General features: G+C 36.4%; 4 protein-coding genes across 4 annotated transcripts; 2 read left to right on the forward strand and 2 right to left on the reverse strand.

Annotated features, from left to right (window-relative positions):
• Nucleotides 1-3,848: 3,848 nt before the first annotated feature.
• LOC111467220 (uncharacterized protein At3g28850-like) lies at nucleotides 3,849-5,130 on the forward strand. The gene has a single exon (XM_023112048.1). It carries the CDS (start codon nucleotides 3,913-3,915, stop codon nucleotides 5,038-5,040), a length of 1,128 nt encoding a protein of 375 aa, XP_022967816.1. The 5' UTR covers nucleotides 3,849-3,912; the 3' UTR covers nucleotides 5,041-5,130.
• A 1,667-nt stretch (nucleotides 5,131-6,797) lies between these two features.
• On the forward strand, nucleotides 6,798-9,269 carry LOC111467246 (AUGMIN subunit 1). The gene is made up of 6 exons (XM_023112099.1): nucleotides 6,798-7,220; nucleotides 7,304-7,436; nucleotides 7,521-7,655; nucleotides 7,732-7,855; nucleotides 8,720-8,857; nucleotides 8,951-9,269. The coding sequence occupies exons 1-6, from the start codon at nucleotides 6,965-6,967 to the stop codon at nucleotides 9,056-9,058; spliced, it is 894 nt and encodes a 297-aa protein (XP_022967867.1). The 5' UTR covers nucleotides 6,798-6,964; the 3' UTR covers nucleotides 9,059-9,269.
• Nucleotides 9,270-11,177: 1,908 nt separating this feature from the next.
• On the reverse strand, nucleotides 11,178-14,580 carry LOC111467285 (mitochondrial fission 1 protein A-like). Its single transcript, XM_023112142.1, has 5 exons — nucleotides 14,355-14,580; nucleotides 13,944-14,082; nucleotides 12,509-12,630; nucleotides 11,658-11,721; nucleotides 11,178-11,556 (listed from the first exon to the last, which is right to left on the reverse strand). The coding sequence occupies exons 1-5, from the start codon at nucleotides 14,445-14,447 to the stop codon at nucleotides 11,474-11,476; spliced, it is 501 nt and encodes a 166-aa protein (XP_022967910.1). The 5' UTR covers nucleotides 14,448-14,580; the 3' UTR covers nucleotides 11,178-11,473.
• Nucleotides 14,581-16,651: 2,071 nt separating this feature from the next.
• On the reverse strand, nucleotides 16,652-18,032 carry LOC111467263 (putative methyltransferase DDB_G0268948). Its single transcript, XM_023112119.1, has 2 exons — nucleotides 17,854-18,032; nucleotides 16,652-17,640 (listed from the first exon to the last, which is right to left on the reverse strand). Exons 1-2 carry the CDS (start codon nucleotides 18,001-18,003, stop codon nucleotides 16,993-16,995), a joined length of 798 nt encoding a protein of 265 aa, XP_022967887.1. The 5' UTR covers nucleotides 18,004-18,032; the 3' UTR covers nucleotides 16,652-16,992.
• Nucleotides 18,033-20,207: the final 2,175 nt, after the last annotated feature.

Consider the following 20,207-nt stretch of genomic DNA (forward strand, 5'->3'; position numbering starts at 1 on the left):
TTTTTTTTTTTTTTTTTTCGAACCTTTGAATTTCTTACGAAACCTTGTTAAGACATTGTGGCCCGTGAATCATTTTCGTGTTCCTTAATCCTTTCTTGGGCACCTTAAACTTACTGGTAAGTATCTCAACCTTCATTGTGGTCTTACACTTGGCCTCCCACGATCCAAACACAGGTCTCCGAAATTATAAGCATCAAAATGAATATCTTAGGGAATAAGAATCAATAATAAACCATAGATAAGAACTTAGCATAAGCACCAAGATCCTTAGATAAGAACCATAGATAAGAACTTAGCATGCAAGACCAAGGTCCTTGGGTCAAAACTATGATAAGAACTCATAAGAACCTAAGTTCTCAAAACAAGAACAAGAATATGTCAAGAAATGAGTGTGGTACCCTAGCATCCAACTTGGACACGATTAGGAGCCTAAAAGTAGACTACTTATTGAGTCTTGCACTTATTACATTTCTCTCATATATTTTCGGTGACAAGGAGATGGTTGAGGATGGAAATGGATCCGGAGTAAGTGGCACGTAGAGCTACACCGTATTTTCAACTGATTTTATTGTTTTAAGTTGTTTTTGTTATTAGGCCCAATTTATTCAAACTCATAAAGTTTATTTTGGATTTGTAAATCATTTTTTTAACCCGAAAAAATTTATCATCCTTATTTTTTTCTTTTTAGGCTTTTTAATGGCGGCTCGTGCTTCGGAAACCCTCAACAAATCGGGTTTGTGACATAGAACGTGGATTCTTAAGGCCTCAAATCATAAATTTATGCGCTGACAAGAGGTCGAAATGGTTCTAGATATATATGAAGTTCATGTAGGTTAGGTTTACGAAAATAATTTAGAATAACTCAATTAATCTAAGTTCATGTTTTGACCTATCATTTGCTACATGTGAATATAAAAATTAATATTGAGATATTTGTTAACATGAGCATAACTCAACTGATCATGTTAATGTTTTGATCAATCTTACTAGCTTATGTTTGATTTCGTAAGATAACTAAGAAAGGTTTAAAATAATCGAAAGTTACTAAATAGATAAGGGTGTTCACATGACTCAGTAGTACGATAAATGTGGACTACTTAATCCAAACCATAAAATTTGAGTTGGTTAAATTTTCGAAAAACTGAAAAAATTTGGGTTTGTTTCGAGTTGACGTGTTTTTTTATCCGGTCATCTTGACCAACTCGAAAATATGTGATAAGATAAGAAACCACTATAAGGGGAGTAAGATTCGGATTACCTTGTTGATCGAATATCTCAAGGCAAGAACATTGTTTGAGATTCAAATCACTCCACAAGCAAGATCGATCATGTCTAGCTTAAATGATTCTTGTTGATCAAATATCTCAAGACAAGAAAACTTGCTTGAGATTCGAATCACTCCACAAGCAAGATTGATTATGTCGAGCTTGAATAATTCTACATGCAACCTAAACTACATAGAATTGCAAAGAAACTTAGTCATTGGCTAAAGAAGAGCACAAATACTTCTTTTACTATATTTTCCAAGTCCCTTACCAATACAACATACCTGGCTTTATATAGCCTTAAAATGAAACTATTAAAAGCATTCCAAAAGTTGTAACATTCATACGTAATAGTTATAATTAACCATTATGTAATTGTAACCTAAAGTAAATAAAAAGTTATAAAAACTCTAAATTACTCTAAATTGTAACCCACCCAAAATTTATAACAATCAAACTTTATTCATCTTCAATGTGGCATGAATTGAAACATCTTTTGATAATTTTGACAACCTTTTCTTCACATCTTCATTGAAGTATATTGTATGATCGATGTTTTTTGGTTCATATCAATATGGTTACAACACAACTCAGTCGTACCCTATTTTTTAAAATTATTATAAAAATTAAGAATATTTAATGTTTATAACTAAGGTTAATGATTGCGGAATGTTTGATGTTAAAATTTATGAGATTTTAGTTATTAAGATGTTTTAAATAACTAAAAAAAAAAACCCAAAAACTCAGCAAATAGATCACCAACTTAATCAACCAAAATTTTAGATCGGTTCAAAAGATTTTTCTAATTCAACTCAAGAGAAAACATGTACACTCAGTGTGTGTAGAGGCTTAAGCCCAACTCATAGGGTACGTGCGATGTGAAATCATGATTTGTTGGTTAGACGATGAACTGGATTAATGTGAGATCTCACATCGGTTGGAGATGAAACGAGACATTCTTTATAAGGGTGTGGAGCAATGCATAACGGGATAAACTGAATAATATTTATTTGCATTGAACTTGGACTGTTACAAATGGCATAAGAGTCATGCATTGGGTATTGTGTCAACGCGGAAGTTGGGCCCAAATGAGAGTAGATTATGAGATCCAACATCAATTTTAGGAAAGAACAAAACATTTCTTATAAGAACGTGTAAAACTAATAAGAGAATAATATCGAAAATATATAAATAAGCCAAAAGAACAATCATACTGCTCAGAGGTCAGCTTGCAGCTGCTCTGATTCAGTAGCACCAATTTCCATGCCACCCATTCATAATCATCACTTGTCAACACTTCATTTTTTATATTATTTTATTCATTTTTAAACTTTTTAAATTATAATAAAAATACACTCTTAAATTTAAATAGTTGAATTTTTAATTTTATATTAATTAATATATATATATAATTTTTTTCCATATTTATTTAATATAAGTTTATTTATTTTATTTAATTTTAAATAAAATTAAAATCGATCTCAATCTTCATTTAAAAATAAAATAAAAAAAAAACTTTTTAAGGGTTTTTTAATTTTAAAATACTTTTTTTTAAAAAAAAAAATTAAATTGGTTGAAGCCAAATGACATTAATTTATTTCAGAATTTCAAAATTTTGAATTTCTGCCTCGTTTTTATATTTGTAATCATTTCTTCCTTTTTGTTTTTGTTTTTCTTATTAAACTATTTTGGTTTTTTTTTTTTAATATAAATTCATAATACTAATATTTTTCGGTTTTTATTTGTCTAAATTATTTTGGATGACTTCGACATTTTTGTGTGACATGATCAGACCCTTTCAACATGTTTTGTCCGCTCAACGTTTAACTGTGAAAAGGAGGTGTACATTGTTGATATACGTTTCCACCTTCTGTTCTTTTAAACTTTTTTTAAGCAGAATGTTTGCTTAATTCACCACATTCAATAGCGTCTATTTATAATCAAATAAATTATAAGGACATGGAGAAGAGTAATAAATATAAATAACAATAAATGAAAGACACATGTGTTAAATATTTGTCTATAATAAAAAATTAATAATTACTAAATATTCTTAACACATTCTATCCTTAATATTATTCGACTATTATAAAAATGCTTTGAAAAAAAATAATGGGAAGTTATTAAATTAATATATACAAAATAATGATTAAAAAGAAAAAGTCATTTAAATTTTTGAATTTAAATTTTAAATTAAATTGTTAATACATAAATGGTCATTATTTCTTTCAAAAATTTTAATATTAACGATATTTATATAAAACTGCCTATAAAATTTTAAAAAGAAATTATTAATTTTTTTGAAAATTTAAAAATACTTTTTTTTTATTAATATTGATATTAACAAAATTAATTTATGAAAAACCTTTTTTTTTTAGAGAAGCCTTTAATTAAATGCATTAAAAAAAACATGAATAGGACATTTCCTTAGAAAAGGATAAAACATTAAATGCAATAAAACAAAAATAAAACATCCTCAAAATTAAATAATAATAAATAATAATAATAATAATAATAATAATAAATAATAATTCTCCTTTTTACCTCTGTTTCCTTCGTTATACAGAAACTCAAAACCTCTGTTTCCTTTCTCTCTCTAGAAACCTATCTAAAGTGGAGCGAGAAGCTCAAACTCTCTGTTTTTTTAATGGGTTGCTCTGCTTCAAAGCCTGCCGCCGCCACCGCCACCACCGCCGCCCGTTCCTCCCGGAATTCTGAACCTTTCTACTCTCCTTCTCCATTGCAGTCCGCCGGCTCTTCTCCGGCGGTCGGGCGAGCTTTCTCGCTGCCGACGCCACTAGTCCACCACCCACCGGTGAAGGAGGGCGACACCCACCATCTTGTTTTCCTCACTTCCACCACCTATGGCTCCGACCGTCCGACTAACCCCGGCCGGGCACCGGCTAAGGCCATAAAGCCCGTCCAATTCTCCGACCAGATTTTTCTCTCCCCTGACTCTGTAATTAACACCTGGGAACTCATGGACGGCCTTGATGATGACGACGTCGATTTCAGCCACAATCCGATCAATTCCAGTTCGATTCCGGCCAAACCCAGTTCTATTCCGGCGAAACCCACATCGGAAAACGGGTTCAATTTTGCAATGGAGGAAGAAACCAGCTCAGTTCCGCGGTGGTTGCCGAAGAAACCACTCTGGAAACACATTTCAGAGGAATCCCTCCTGGCAAAATTGGACCCAAACGTGGCTTCAACATACACCAGAGCCCTCTCTTCACGGCGGCACAACTCCGATCAGCCCAACACCCGCCGGAGTTCATCATTTTCAACCCACTGGCCATCCAATTTCTCAAACACCCAAAACAGAGGAATAGTAATCTACTTCACAAGCCTTCGAGGAATCCGAAAGACCTATGAGGATTGCCGGTTGGTTTGCACAATCTTCAGGGGATTCAGAGTTTTGGTAGACGAGAGGGACATTTCAATGGATTCGTTCTTCAGAAAAGAGCTGGAGGCGAAGCTCGGAGGGAGGGCACCGGCGAGACTACCGCAGGTTTTCATCGGCGGGAAGCATGTGGGTGGGGCGGAGGAGATTCGAGAAATGAACGAGAGCGGGGAGTTGGGGGGGATGTTGGAGGGGCTCCCGGCGGCGGAGGAGAGGTCGGTGTGTGGAAGGTGTGGGGATGTTAGGTTTGTGCCTTGCCTGAATTGTTATGGAAGTAGGAAGTTGTTTGGGGACGAAGGAGGGTTGATGAGGTGCCCTAAGTGCAATGAAAATGGATTGATTAGGTGCCCTTCTTGTTGTACATGTTTATGAGCATTGATTTTGTGCCAAATCTTTGTAGTTTTGGTTTGAAGAAAGGTGTTCTAATGGAATGGAGTATTATCATGGGAGGTTGTCTCGGAATCGTTGGTCCTTCTACGTTATTTTGAGTTTTTTTTCATTTATTTGAACTTGTACCCGAAACCCATTTTCCGTTTACAATTAAACTTGATCATCACTGATTTGTGAGGAGTGTTCGGGAGCTATATGGTCATAGAAGTCACGTACAACCCTAGATTTCTACTAACCTAAAGTTACTATCATCATCACAATATACTCTCTTGTTCAAAACTGACCTAAAGTCACTAACGACCCATGATCAGCTCCTAACCATTTTTCTCATGGTTCATACCCTAAACATGTTCTAATCCCTCGTGAGATCTCACATAGTTACCCTTAAGATCATAAACGGGTCTCAGGTTTCATATCAATTTTCGTAACATTTGGAGTTCTTAGGGTCTTGAAACATCTAAGAATTGGATATTTTAGTAATTTGCTACCAAATCTTGGTTTAAGTTCGTAACATATTTCAATGGCCTTGAAACTTTGCATAATTTATTTAAACCATGAAATAAGTCTCCTTATAAACTTTATGACATTTAGAGGTCGCTTTGATAAAAAAAAGTGTAGCTATAGGGGCATTTTGGTCATTTTACACAAATACTTGGAGTCCATTTAGTATGTCATTTTAAAGTCATTTTAATCCCGAGCAAATTACCCGATTTAGGTCCTTAACTTTGGATTCTTGTCTTAATCTTAGCCGAGGGTTCATATAGATCTCAGGTGATTCCTTAAAGTAAAATTTGAGAAAGGTCTAGATTGGCTATTGACTTGTTTGTTGACGTTTTGGTCCCCGTCTGAATTCCTATACTTTCATCATCAAAGGTATAACAACTAGTTGGCTTGGAAACAATTACTATACTTTCATCGTCACAGATCTCCAGATCTGCTCAATATAAATTCATGATTTCATAAATTTAAGTCGTACTTTGGACATCTCATATCACAATCCACGTCCATACAAGCCTAACAAACTTTGATTGTTATTGTGACACCTTCAAATCACCTCGTGTGTTTAACACCCGTAGTTGTTCTTGAACTTGGTTTTAAATCTCATCATTAGTGTAGAGACAAGGAGTTTTATCCATTTCATTACTTCCGAAATCCAACTTCCATTAAAAGCACTCATGATGATTAGCTTGTAAAATTTCTCTTTCGTATGCTCAAATCACTTTTTTTCATGTTCATACCAACACTATGATTTCGTAGTGATGAAGTTTCCTCTGACACTACCACTCTCGATATCCATAGTAGCATACAGGACTTTACGACCTACTAGGGCTACTTGATCACTTTCATTTGAAGCAATTCACTAATTTACGTGGGTACATCCTTATTCCCTTTTTAGTCGTATAGATTATGGGGTGAATGGTAGCTCAATTTAAACATTCTAGAATTGTATTGTATGACTCTAGAATCATACAATTTGATCTCTTACGATCCTACAATCGTAGTGTGCAATTGAACGTTCACTACGATCGTATTTTGGTTGCATCTCCTTCGATACAAGTCTATTTTATCTAAACGTTTATTCATTTTTGCACGTTTAAGTTTGCCAAAAGTCAAGTTAAACAAGCCATAACTTTAAGCTCAAATGGTAATTTTTTAAATCAAAGTGCTGAAAAAGAAAGGAAGAAAGAAAAGGAGAGGGAGGAGAATGTTTTGTAATAAAAGGGTAAAATGGTAATTTCACCCATCGAAAATTAGAGGGAAATTTATTTTCATTGCAATCGTTGCCTGCAGATTCAACGGGATATTCGAAAGTCGTCACCGATCTCTTACACTGCAATCTCCGGCTCCCATTTTTAAATTTTCTCTCAACAAAGGGATCACAAATCATCCAATTTTTCGATCAAGTATGAGCGATATGATTTCACAGGCGGGGGATTCCGATTCGAAATTGGGATCAGATCCAACCAGTCGAATCGCCGAAGTGAAGGAGTGGTTGGGATCCGAATTTGGGAGGGCAGGCAAAGAAGTTCCCGATTTTGAATACACGCCTCGAAGCGTCTCTCATTTGCATAATCTCTGCACGCTTTCGCAAGCCAAGACACACGCTGCTGAGATTCTTGCCAAAGACTTCCGCCTCAAGGCCGCCGAGTACCGCGCCCAAGGTTAGGGATTATCTTTGAGCTTTTGTTTGGTGAAATCTTTAAGGGTTTTGTTTCTTTTGATTGATTTTTTTTTGGAGCTTTAGCGGCGAGGATCAGGGAGATTTTGGAGAGCGTGGGGATGGCGCAGGAGAATTTGCCCTCCAATGTGGTTTCATCGGCGCAGGTTCTTGCGAACGTGGCGAATTTATTGAACATTAGGGATACTGAGCTCAGTAGGTAAGGAAACCCCTAATTTTTCTCTACGTTTGGTGTATTTGTTGTTGTCTGTCGAGTCTTTGATTGAGAGAATGTTAAATGTAGCTGTCTGGTTGCAATGGGTGATATCACTTTGAGGAAAATTAGTGTTGAGGAGAAGAGGACGAAGGTGGAAAAGGATTCTAAAGTTCTTCTTGATCATACTCGAAAGGCAATTGCAAGACTGACATATTTGAAGAGGTTAGTTTTTTGGTGAAATTTCTTAGAGAATTTCTGTGGTTCTTAAAATTTAGTCACTTTGCCATGAACTCGGCAGAACACTAGCACAGCTAGAAGATGATGTAGCTCCATGTGAATCTCAAATGGATAATTGGAAGACAAATTTGGCTGTAATGGCTGCCAAGGAGAGGCAGTACATGCAGCAATGTGCAAACTACAAGGTACTACTTGTTCTTTTTGTTTTGCTACTTGTTAGAATAAACGGGTTTATGAAGTTTAGAGATTGTTGTGCATCTGGATGTAAGTTTTTCCTAGCATAGAATCCAATGGGTGGCTTGGTGATAGGGATGTTTGGAGATATCCTCCAAGTCTTGGGTTGAAACCCTTCAATAGAAAACTTGTTAAATTAAAACCGTCCTTGTCTTCCAAGACTGAGCTTTGGAGGGTTTGGAGGGGGGCTAGAGACCCAAAGTTCGCTGGCTTCAGAGTTCGCGAAAGCCATAACCTGGGCCTGGTCCCCAATGCTCGAGGCCGGGTTCTTAATGGCAGTAGTGCTAACAATGTCGGTTCTATAGTCAAGCCGATCAATAATTTTACGGAAGATCAGGGGTGAATTGGGACCTCCAAGTGGTGAACCAGTCCTATGAGTGGGTTGAGAGGGCTATTGTCTTTAGGAAGTCTTCGGGGGGTTTTGTTACCGAAAGTTCACCCTTTCCAGAGTTTGTCTTGACATTTGTGCCGAAGTTCATCGTAACATGGACTTGTTAGAGCTCCATCCTTAAGTGGGTAAAGCTTCCTTGCATATTTGTGGGCACATGTTACATGCAAGGAGTGGAGTGCCCATGATGCCCAAGTCGGTAAAAAAAATGTTTTGGAGCATAGATATGTTGTATATTATTAATTTGATGGTGAAGTTGATGAACCTTCAACTCCATTCATGAATTATATTGGCATGGCAAAATACGAAAAATCACGTTTCTTCTTCAAAACTGCAAGTTCACAATACTTTAGGACGTATTCTAAAGGCTTATCTCATTCAAAATGGAGATTTGAACATGTGATTTGATGAAGTATTTTATGGACAGGCAATGCTTAACCGTGTGGGTTACTCACCAGATATTAGCCATGGGGTACTGGTTGAAATGGCTGAGCACAGGAAAGAGTTGGAGAAGAAAACTAAGCCCATCCTTGATACTTTAAGGAGCTACCAAGATCTGCCCCCTGTAATTCTCTCCACTGCCAATTGTTTTTAACCTTTAACTTCACCAAAAGAGAAAATAAAAGGATTAAACTTCGCATTTTTGCCTTAATTACAGGATAAAGCTTTGGCTGCTTTAGCAATTGAGGATAAGAAAAGACAGTATGCAGCAGCTGAAAAGTATCTTGAAGATGTGCTTCATTCCGCACTCACCACGACGCACTAGCTTTGCTTGGACAGCCTTAAGCTTATCGGTAAATTGTTGTGTTGTTTGTGCGTTAATTTTAGTAGATGATAGTGAAGAAAGGTGTATAGTCAATATTGAGGATTATGCATGTTTCGAATGCTGGCAACTGAGTATATTTTGTAACATTATGACATTAGGAACTTGAGTTCCTTGTTATGAATACAGTTTCTTTTGTTTTTTTAGAATGGTACATAGATTTGAAGAACTTGGTTAACAATGATTGGTTAAAAGAAAATTATGATTGATATTGACTGATAGTATGTGATGTAATTTTTTGCTATGGCTCCTGTAACGATTTAAGCCTACCGCTAGCAGATATTGTTTTTTTGGGTTTTTCCTTTCGGACTTCCCCTCAAGGTTTTTAAAACACGTCTGCTAGGGAGAGGTTTGCCCACCCTTATAAAAGATGTTTCGTTGTCCTCCACAACCGATGAGAGATCTCACACCTCTATGATTGAATCATAATTGAACTGGAAAGTTTTATTTCTTTCATTTCCTGTACTTATGACACTATTGCTTCTTGCTTGTATAACTAATGAATTCCATTCAAGCTTTGAGTGCTTCTTGCAGATTGACTCAAATTCACGGCTGAAATGGCATTTGAGCTAGATTTTGATAAGATGGATGTATAACCTTTTGCTTGTGTTAGCATCCAGTGAAAATGGAATAGTGCCTTCATGTTTCATGCTCTTCCTTGCTCACTTCCTCGTGCTCGTGCTCGTGCTCGACTAATCCAATGTAATTGTGTCCTCACACTCGTGCTCTCCCTCCACTCCCGCGCTCTCATGCGCCTCACATCATGCTCAACGTTTCCGGAATGCATTCCTCAACTTATAGCCCCCTTCATCTCTGTAAGGCAACTCAATTTGGATCCAGTGAATCAAAAGGAAGCTAATTTGGGTGTAAATGTAGACCCAAATGAGGAGATTAATGGTGAAGTTTTGGGGTAAAATGAGGGTATTGTTTCAGGTGGGAGTTCTGATATAAGAGGAGATGTTTTGATGAATACTGAGTAAGTTTGGGTTGTTTTAGATTGGGGAGATGAGGAAGGACAGAGGGAGACAGCAAAAGATTATACATCGTTGATTTAGAAAGTGTCATTCTTTTGGGTATTTAAATTTGGATCTCTTAAGCAATATCATATCGGGTCAATTTACACACATTTCAGATAGTTTAAACGATATTAGTAATAGCTACAACATAAACATATGAACTAACATAAAATTTATATTTTTGACCAAAAGATCAAAGGTTTGAATCTCTCGCTCCTATGATATCAGATCTAGACAAGCACGCAACAACGAACCTTAGTCTGCTTTTCTCCTAATGCTTAGAAATAAATTTAAAAAATCTAGAATATTGATTTTCTAAATTTCAACTTATCAATATAAATATAAATATACTTTTAATATTTAATTCATAGTCAATAACAAAACGATAAAAACGTTAAGAAAAGTGGAAATTTCTTTATGGGAATTTAATTATGAATGGGAAATCTCCCCAAGGTATTAGAATTCATTCATGCCTAAAGGCGATATAAAATAACCTAGACTATTCGAGAGGGCTAGTAAACTCTCACTTTAATATAAAGCTAGGTAACGTTCTTTACCTATGTATATGCTACTCGCACTAACATGGTGGTCAATCTACCCTTAGGTAACTAACTTGTCAAGGCTAAAATTCCTTTTCTATCTGTAATAGCTCAAGCACACCGTTAGCACATATTGTTCAATAATTCAAAGTCTAAACTCACCGCTAGTAATATTGCCTACTTTATAGCAAAAGCGTCTATTAGGGAGAAGTTTTCTTACTAAGAAATGATTTATTCCCCTTTTCATAAATAAAAAGGCTACTATCATTACTATTTGATCTTTGAGTTTTTGTATTTTTTTTTCCCACCAACTAAATAAAGAGAAACAATTAGCTTGTCGTGGTTTAAATAGACCACCTTGTAGCCTAACTCTATTGTATTCTCATTAAAGTATCAAATAGTTTCGTTAATAGTTATATAAACAGGCTCAAGCGATCGAGTTTTAAAATAATAATTAATGTCTTACTCTTGATAAATGGACAATTAGTTTAATATGGAATGCAAGTATTCCAACATCAAATGTTTGGGTCGAAAGTATATACTTCTTGAAAGTGGACGTAACATAAAGTATACAAACAGATATATTTCTCATACAAAAGAAAATAAAATAAACATATGAAGATATAGGATTCCTAGTATTAGAATTTGAAATGCTTATAACGCAGAACTATATGAGGTATTTGATTTCAACTTCTTGGTTTTGTTGAACATTCTTCTCATGCTCAAACTGGAAACATCAGACAGCCATTCTTGAGAAGAGCACTTGAATTGTGCATATATTCTGGTGTGAATCAATAGATATATCATCGTCGACTCGCTGCTGCTGCGATCCCGGCAGCTATAAGCCCCACTGCCGTAGCTGCAATGCCAATACCAATAACTCCATCTGCACATGGACATACCGCGAACCGAATTCGTTAAGGATACGATTCGACACGATAAAAAAGGTTAAAGAAAAGGTGTTCTAGAATCAGGATCTCATTGTACCTTTCGCAATTTGATCTTCTACAGTCTTTTTAAGTGCTGAGGCCTGCCTCCAATCAGGTGCAATCTACACAAACCCAAGAAATTAATTATATACAATCACTGACTCTCCACAATGGTATGATATTGTCCACTTTAAGCATAAGCTCTCATGGCTTTGCTTTGAGCTTCCCAACAAGACCTCATACCAATGGAGATCTATTCCTCACTTATAAACCCATGATCATTTCCTAAATTAGCCAATGTGGGACTCCGTCTCAACAATCCTCCCCTTAATCGAAACTCAACTCCTTTCTCTGAAGCCCTCAAGCAAAGTACACCCTTTGTTCGACACATGAGTCACTTTTGACTACACCTTCGAGGCTAGCAATTTCTTTGCTCGACATTTGAGGATTCTATTCACATGGCTAAATTAAGGGCATGGCTCTTATACCATGTTAGGAATCACGACTCCACAATAGTATGATATTGTCCACTTTGAGCATAAACTCTCATGACTTTACTTTGTGTTTCCTCAAAAGGCCTCATACCAATGGAGATATATTCCTCACTTATAAACCCATAATCTTCCACTAAATTAGCCAATGTGAGACTCACTCTCTTCCAGGATCACTCCTTCATTCATCAAAATCTTTGAAAAAGTTTTATGAGTCATGCAGATCATGGTTGCACTTGTAAGTAAGGTTCAGAAAGGACATGCATAATTCAACCAACCAAATTACAAGATGAAGCATTTGTGCAATGATGTGTGATGCCACCAATGAACATTGTAGCTAGCAGAATACCACCATCTCACATGGTTTAGAAACATAACATTTTTCTACAAGCTGTAAAAGTAAAGTACTAGAACAAACCTGTAAACATTTTTCTAAAAGCTGCCGACTCCTTACATATTCAGCATTTCTGTAATATCCAACAGCCAACAAATAAAGTTTCTCCCTCTGTTGCAAAGGGGCCCTAGTATTGGTTAAGGAAGCTGCAAATCACATATTAATCCAACTTTAAAAACTCATCCATACAAATAATAAGCTTTGAGAAAAATGGTTCAACTTGCTTAACTATGTTTGAGAATGTTCAGAACAGAGCAAACAAGATGAAAGTAGCTTCAAATTGAAATTACCTTCTCCCATTTAAGGTCTAAGATAATTTATAATCAAATTTAACGACAAGATGATTATGGCATTCGAGTTCGAGTTTGAGTTCGAGTTTCCGAGTTCACAAATTAATAACCACATATAGAGATACTGCTCGTGGCATTCGAGTTTGAGTTCAAGTTCTTGTTTCCGAGTTCACAAATTAATAACCCATATAGAAATCCTGCTCGTAGTGTTTTAGTTCTCGTTTCCGAGTTCACAGATTAATAACCACATATAGAAATATTGCTCGTTCTTCATCTGGGCCATAATGCCCTGGAAAATGGGATGTTTTTCTTTAAACAAAAACACCAGAACAGAGATACGAGTTCTTAATGAAGAAAATTGTTCAAGGATACGAGTTCTTAATGGGAACGAAGAAAGTCAAAACAACAGAACAGAGAAAAGCCCAAAAAATACAAGAGAACAAATCATTTGAAGAACAACTAAACAAACAACCAAAAACATATCCAAATTATGGCGTAAGAAAATTGACCTTTGTGGCTGCCAGTTTTGAACGGCCGCCTAGAATGTTTATACCCTACAAACTTTACTTATAAGTTGCACAGCCATTAATTAAAGGACGGTGACCTTATTAACCAAGAAGCTGACATCAAAACATATAGTGGACAAATATTTTCCTTCGTCCTAATTCAATAAACTCATAGGAATTCAAGAATATTTCTAAAACACCTACAGAAATTCCTTGCAGAATTCAGGCTGTTTGTTATCACATAATATCATGATGTAAGAGCCCAAAATGTTTATACCTTACCGCTAGCACCTTTTCAGGCTTCCCCTCAAAGTTTTAAAACGCGTCCACTAGGGAGAGATTTCCACACCCTTATAAGAAATGTTTTGTTCCCCTCTCCAACCGATGTGGGATCTCACAATCCACTCCCTTGGGGACTCAGTGCCCTAGCTGACATACCGCCTGGTGTTTGGCTCTTATACCATTTGTAAGAGTCCAAGCCCACCGCTAACAGATATTGTTCTCTTTGGTTTCCCTTTCAAGCTTTCCAAATGTGTCCACTAGGAAGAGATTTCACACCCTTATAAGAAATGTTTCGTTCCCTTATCCGAGGTGAGATTTCACATATCATCACAGGCATGATGCATTTTCTTTGCTGTAACCTCAAGTTCAAACATGATTTACCTTCAAGCATTGCTATGCCACGATTAATGTCCTCCGATTGCCTTGAGTGAACAAGCGCCCATGATAACCTCATGATACTTTCATTCTTGCGTTCTTCTGAGGCACCTCCGCTGGCCTCTGCAACTTCTCTTTCACACCCCTGAAATTCAATATGCAGTTTAAATCAAATAGATACCATGTTTCAATCTGCAAACCCTAGATCAATTGCACACCTATTTTTGTATGGAAAAAATCCAATTTCTTCTTCTACAAAGTTTATTAGTAAAGCTATGTTCGAAAAACGTATATCTAAGCACGACAAAATTCATCGATCGGAGTCATTCTTCTCCGTTTTTCCTTTCGTATTATAGAAGATCGAACAGAAAATGTTACGTTTAAAACAAGAATTTAAGTGAATAGAAGAAAACTCACTACGATAACATCACGATCGCACCATGGAATTTGGTCGCCACCGCCGAAGAACGAAGAAACGGACTCGAACATTTTTCCAATCTTTGCCTCCATTAAATCGATGAATCAACTAATTTCAGAAGATCAAAGGAAACGAAAGAGATGATTAACGAAGAAGAAAATGAATTTGAAGGTGTAAAACAAGACAAGATGTTCTAGATTTGAATTTGGTGTTTATATAACTATGAATCAAATTTAAAGTTTTTCTATTTTCTATATATTTCAGTTTCTTCTGAATTAAAATAGTCAATCTCAATATAGCTAACGCTGAATATGTAATGCCATGTTTTTAAATTCATAATACTTCAACTATCTTCTCTACCATTCTCTCGTTCGTGGTTCGTTCGAGTTTATTTGTTTGACATCTTTATCGTACTCTTTGGTTCGATTTGAGCTTCTCCGTTTGTCATCTTCATTGTACTCCTTTGTTTAATTCGATCATCTTTTCAGTTTGAGTAACTCTATGGATGATCAACTGTATTGTCGGGTATCATGATCTCCTGCATATTCAGCATCATAGTATCACGCTAGCTTGTAGTCATCTCTTCTAAAGACCATAGTCAATTGTACATTTGATATGTCTAGGGTTTGTCGAGCCGCACGAGGCCTCTTCAGACTTTGCATGTACCGACTAATGGTTCCACTCGATTTTCAAATCTCTTTGGTTGATTCATAGATCTCCTTGTCTATAACTTCCATTCTTTGCTTACCGTAAGTGCAGGCGGGACAGGTACAGTAGTGATCTTCGCCACTGAACTAAACGTTTCATTATGGCCTAGTCCATATTTTTTAGAAAATCTTTGAACCATAAGTCGAGCCTTATATCTCTTGATTAATTCGTCTCGGGGACACTTTATTTTGTAAGCCCACTTGCAAAAGATGTGTTTGACATCTTGTAATCTTGGCATGAGTTCCCCGGTTTGATTTTGTTCTAAGGCTATTAATTATTCATTCATTGCCTTCTGCCAATCTGTATTTTGTGATACTTTTTCATATGTCTAGCTCTTTAACTTCGTCTACTATAGTAGTTACATTGACATACTTTGGATTTGACTTTTGGATTCTTTCTGACTGTCTAATTTGTTGAGGCGTCATTTCTTTTTCACTAGGTTTGCTTGGTTGAGACACTTCTTGCTCACCAACATCAGTGTCACTTGGATCTTCAGCATAGTTTGCTCTTCCATCTTCTGTGGTAGAATTTCTTCGATGTTGTTCGAGTCTGGTAATACTTTCTTCTTCGAGAGCCATCCCGCTTCTATTACACCACTATAATCGTCAATCATGTGGTTTGAGTTATTCTAAATCAATGATTCATTCATTCTTATAATTAGTATACCTCTCTCATCATCGCCATGAGCGCTAGCTCGTTTTCTTCTACGGCATATAGTACCTCTACATCCCATTTATCCTCCGTCTTCTTTTCGAAGGTTCACGCATGGCTTTCGACAGACTTTTGCCTAGACCAACAATCCATTCACATGTGGTTCTTCTTCCCACAATTATAGAAAATACCTTCAAATCTCTTTCCTTGAGAACTCTCGTTGTTGTTCTTTTGAGTTTTCCTAGGTTGTGTGTCCTTGGTGACTTCTTCCTTTATTAACATTTTTATATCCACATTTGGTAGACGACTTATTATTGCTCCGACTTTCACTTGTGAAGAATATTTCTTCTTCAACCTTCAACGTGATGTCTCCCATTTGTTTAGTCATGACTTCTTGGCTGACTAAAAATTTTCGAACACTACAAGTGATGGTTGAGCAGGCCATCCTTGTACAACAATAACAAAAAATTTATATTGTAGTCGCAATTCATGAATAATGATCCTCTTCATTCGAGCTTCTCCAATAATGGACTTCAAGTCTAGTTTAGTAATCTTTCGATAGATCAACTTGACTCTATGGAACTACGGAGTAATGTCATGTCACGTTGTGATATTGATAACAACTCGTTCTCTAAAAGTTTTAGTCTCGTATCGTTCTTCTTTAAGAACAATATCCCAAACATATCACATGCTTCTCTCAGTGTCTTATCATCTTGAATGTGCTCTAACATCTCTTCTTTGATTATGGTCTTCAAGGCAAATACTGGTTTGTCTGCTTTAATTCACTATTTGCGCAAGACACCATTAAGATCCTCCTCTGACGGCTTAATTTCATTCCCCACCAGTGACCTCTCAGTTCTGTCTTTATATATAGGATATCATGCATGTTGTTACATGTTGTAGTGGTTGTTGTTGAGTTTTCTAATTCCTCCAACAATTTGAGAATCACTCATCGTATTGGAAATACCTCAGTAATATCAAACAGGTCTTTTCGATACAAAACTTGCAGAGTCATGGACTACTCATGAAACAAAGAAACTCACTCACTAATACTCTCAAAAAATAATTTCTGATGTGGAAGATCGGACAAAGCTGCAACCACAGAACATACTAAGAATTCCAAAAGATTAAACAACCTACACCAACCTTGCTCTGATACCAAATTGTCGAACACAATTATTTATGGTAAACACTCACACTGTTTATTAAAACCAATCGCAAATTCCTTCCATTTCTATTATACTCGATTATGTGTGTGTATATATATATCCCTCTCTTTTAATTATTATTCCCCACTTTCCCTATCTTCAAGTGGATAGGAAACTTGGCCACTTTTATATCATTTTCCATATCCCCATCTTCTTTCCAACCCTTCTCAAGCTCTTCAATCACTTCATTGCTCAAAAGCTCCACTCCCAAACCTTTAGCCGTCTGATATGAAGACCAAGACCTCAAGTATGTCAAATAGTCCTCAAACTTCATCTCCTTCTCCGCTGCGAACACCGTTATTGTCCCCTCTTCGTCTACCGACTCGAAAGGAAATTCGATCGTTTTATACTCTTCGTCTATAAAGCGACGTGGTGCCTCCCAATATGGTCCAAAATTTGTAGTGTAGATGCGACGGAGGACTGCATCGATAGCATTGTTGACTTCGGGTAATGTGTAGCACCATACAGCAATGATGCCGTGAGGCTTCTTTAAGACCCATCGGACGTTTTTGTAGAACGATGGAAGGTCGAACCAATGGAGGGCTTGTGCGACGGTGACTAAATCAACGGACCCTTGTGGTGCCACTATTTGCTCGACTTCAGCGATGGACATTGTTGGCGGGGTGTGGCGGTAGTGAATATTGGGATGTTTGGTTGCAAAGTCGAGTTGTTTTGGACTTGTGTCTGTGGCAATAACCGTGGTGTAGTGTGCAGCCAGCTGAAATGGTCGACAATACTAATGAGCTAATAAACTTGACTTAATATAATTAATTTTAGGAGTAACTTTAAGAGAATTGTCAGTAGAGTTAGTAGAATAAGTTACTTTTTACTTGTTTCGACGTATTTGGACTATGGTTGACCATACCGACACAAGTTAACTCACTTATCAATATTGAATCTTTGGGAAGCATAGTATGTGAAGAGAACTTACAGAGTGAGCAGCTTGGCCGGTGCCGGTGCCGACGTCCCAAACGAGGTCATGGACGGGTGTCTTCGAAGCGATATATTCGAAGAGCTTAGCTGGGTAAGTGGGTCTTCCGGCTGCATATTGCTCGGCTTGTTTTATGAACAGCTTAGCCATTTCTTTGTGTGTTGCGTGGTTGAGTGGAAGATTTTGGTAGCCATGGCGGCCAACTTATAGGAAGAAGAAAAGGGCGGGTGCCCAGCGCAGCCGTGACGTGATAGAACATGATGATGCAAGTTCATGAAAAGGACTTGGAATATTGCTTTTTCTAAAATGAGCTGTTCTTATTTGACCATTCTAATGTCTTTATTTGGGGGAGGGATTATTTGGGACGACCTAATTTTACTTACAAAATTCGAAAATTAGAGTTTAAAATTTACGTTTCTCGCACCAAATCATATGGGTAGAGATGGGGACTGGGAAGGTTGTTCAGTTACCGTCTTTGCCTTAAATTCTTCATCATTTAATGAAGAATTTGTGAGATCCCACATCGATTTGGGAGGGGAACGAGAACCATCAAATACCCTAAGCCCCGAGAAAAGTGGATTGTGAGATCTCACATCGATTTGAGGAAGGAACGAGTGCTAGAAGATGAGATCACACGTGTCGGTTGGAAAAAGGAACAAAACATTATTTACAAGTGTGTGAAAACCTCTCCGTCTACGACAAACACTTATAAAAACTTTTTAAAAATATTGATAGAAGCCCAAAAGAAAAAGTCCAAAGAGGATTGAGGGAGAGCCGAAATATAACGTTACAACATAGTTGGCTCACGTTGCCATACAATCTAACGACCGTGAAACTTTCTTCTCTCCTAAGCTTCAGAACCCTACTATGGTTTTGACTTGAACTTACCTTGAGAGCTTCCTTCTCGAGCTCTAGGCTCCACAATGTTCACTCTTCCATCTTAGCTGGTCTATCCTGCACTCTCTAATTATATTCCTTGTAAAGAGAAAAGAATTATGTATTCTCTTGCATTAGTCTTGATCAATCGACTCTCCTACCTAAATCATCTCAATTTTTCAATTCGTTCCAATCCATTCGTTCGTCGAGTTATTTACTCAATAGTAGACAAGTTTCACTATCTCCATTATTGAATTATGTAAATAAATAGGGTTTTGATTCAATGAATTGACTTTGCTTAACCTCGAACCCCTCTTTCTTTATTATTTCACTCTTCTTCTCTTACCTCATTCATCGAGCTCAAGCTATTTTCATCTCATTGTTTGTCATAGAGTAACTATTGAGATATAATATTTGGAGAATATATTAGTTATGGAATATATGTTAGATATTATATCTTAATATTTTTTCTTTACTATTTGATTTGCAGTATATTTTATTTTATTCTCCATCTTTAATTAGTTTATATTTTCATTAGTTGGTAGCTTGTATCCTATTTCAAGGTTATGAACATCAATGAGAATACACACCTTCTATCCCAATTCTATTTCTCATTCTTAACATGCATCGTTATTCTTAAATATCAAAATTTCCTCTTGAGTTAGGGTTTGGTATCAGAGTCAAAGTCAAACTCTAACTTAATCAGTGAAGCTTTTACAGTAGTAGTCGATCATCCATGGTGATAAGTCAATCGTATTACAACAAACACAACTTCCTGCTTTCAACCGTTAGTGTGATACTCGATTGACTTGTCACGATGCCGACGATGGAATAAATTAGAATTAGAATTTAAAAAAAAAAAAAAAAAAAAAAAACATTGATTGAGAAGCATTTAATATTATTTTGAGCGTGCAAGGAACAAGGCGTACGTGAGAGAACACGTCAGTCCCTTCACGTGCTTACTTGGGGACAAAGACAGCGTGGAAAGAAGTTCAATTTTAATTTTTCTTTTGTCTCTTTCCACTCACTTTCTACACATGGATATTTAAAGAATTACGTGGATATTTTTAATAGGGTGGAGTACCTCCACATAAAATTCAATCTCGGAAATAAAATAAACACAGATTAAGGCCAACTAAGTAAGTGGTCTTACTATCGGAAGACTTGTCTTATGTATGATGATACGTGTCTAGTGGCCCTTGCACGTGTCATGTATGTTTATGTAACATTATGATGTGTTATAATAATGATAGAATGATGTAATTTGATATGACATGATGTATTATGATGATGCGATAACACGATGATGCAATTTGATATTTATGACAGGAACATCTAATATTTTCTTTTAAGTGGGTATTTTCTTTTAAAAAAACATGGAGGATTTTATTCTCCAAAATTTTATAATGAGAATAAAAAAAAAACATGTCTTAGTCCGAACATGGTTGAATGTGGTAGTTCTTTACACATGGCCTATG

The sequence above is a fragment of the Cucurbita maxima genome, unplaced genomic scaffold (assembly GCF_002738345.1).
Source record: "Cucurbita maxima cultivar Rimu unplaced genomic scaffold, Cmax_1.0 Cma_Scf00033, whole genome shotgun sequence".
Taxonomy (NCBI): domain Eukaryota; kingdom Viridiplantae; phylum Streptophyta; class Magnoliopsida; order Cucurbitales; family Cucurbitaceae; genus Cucurbita; species Cucurbita maxima.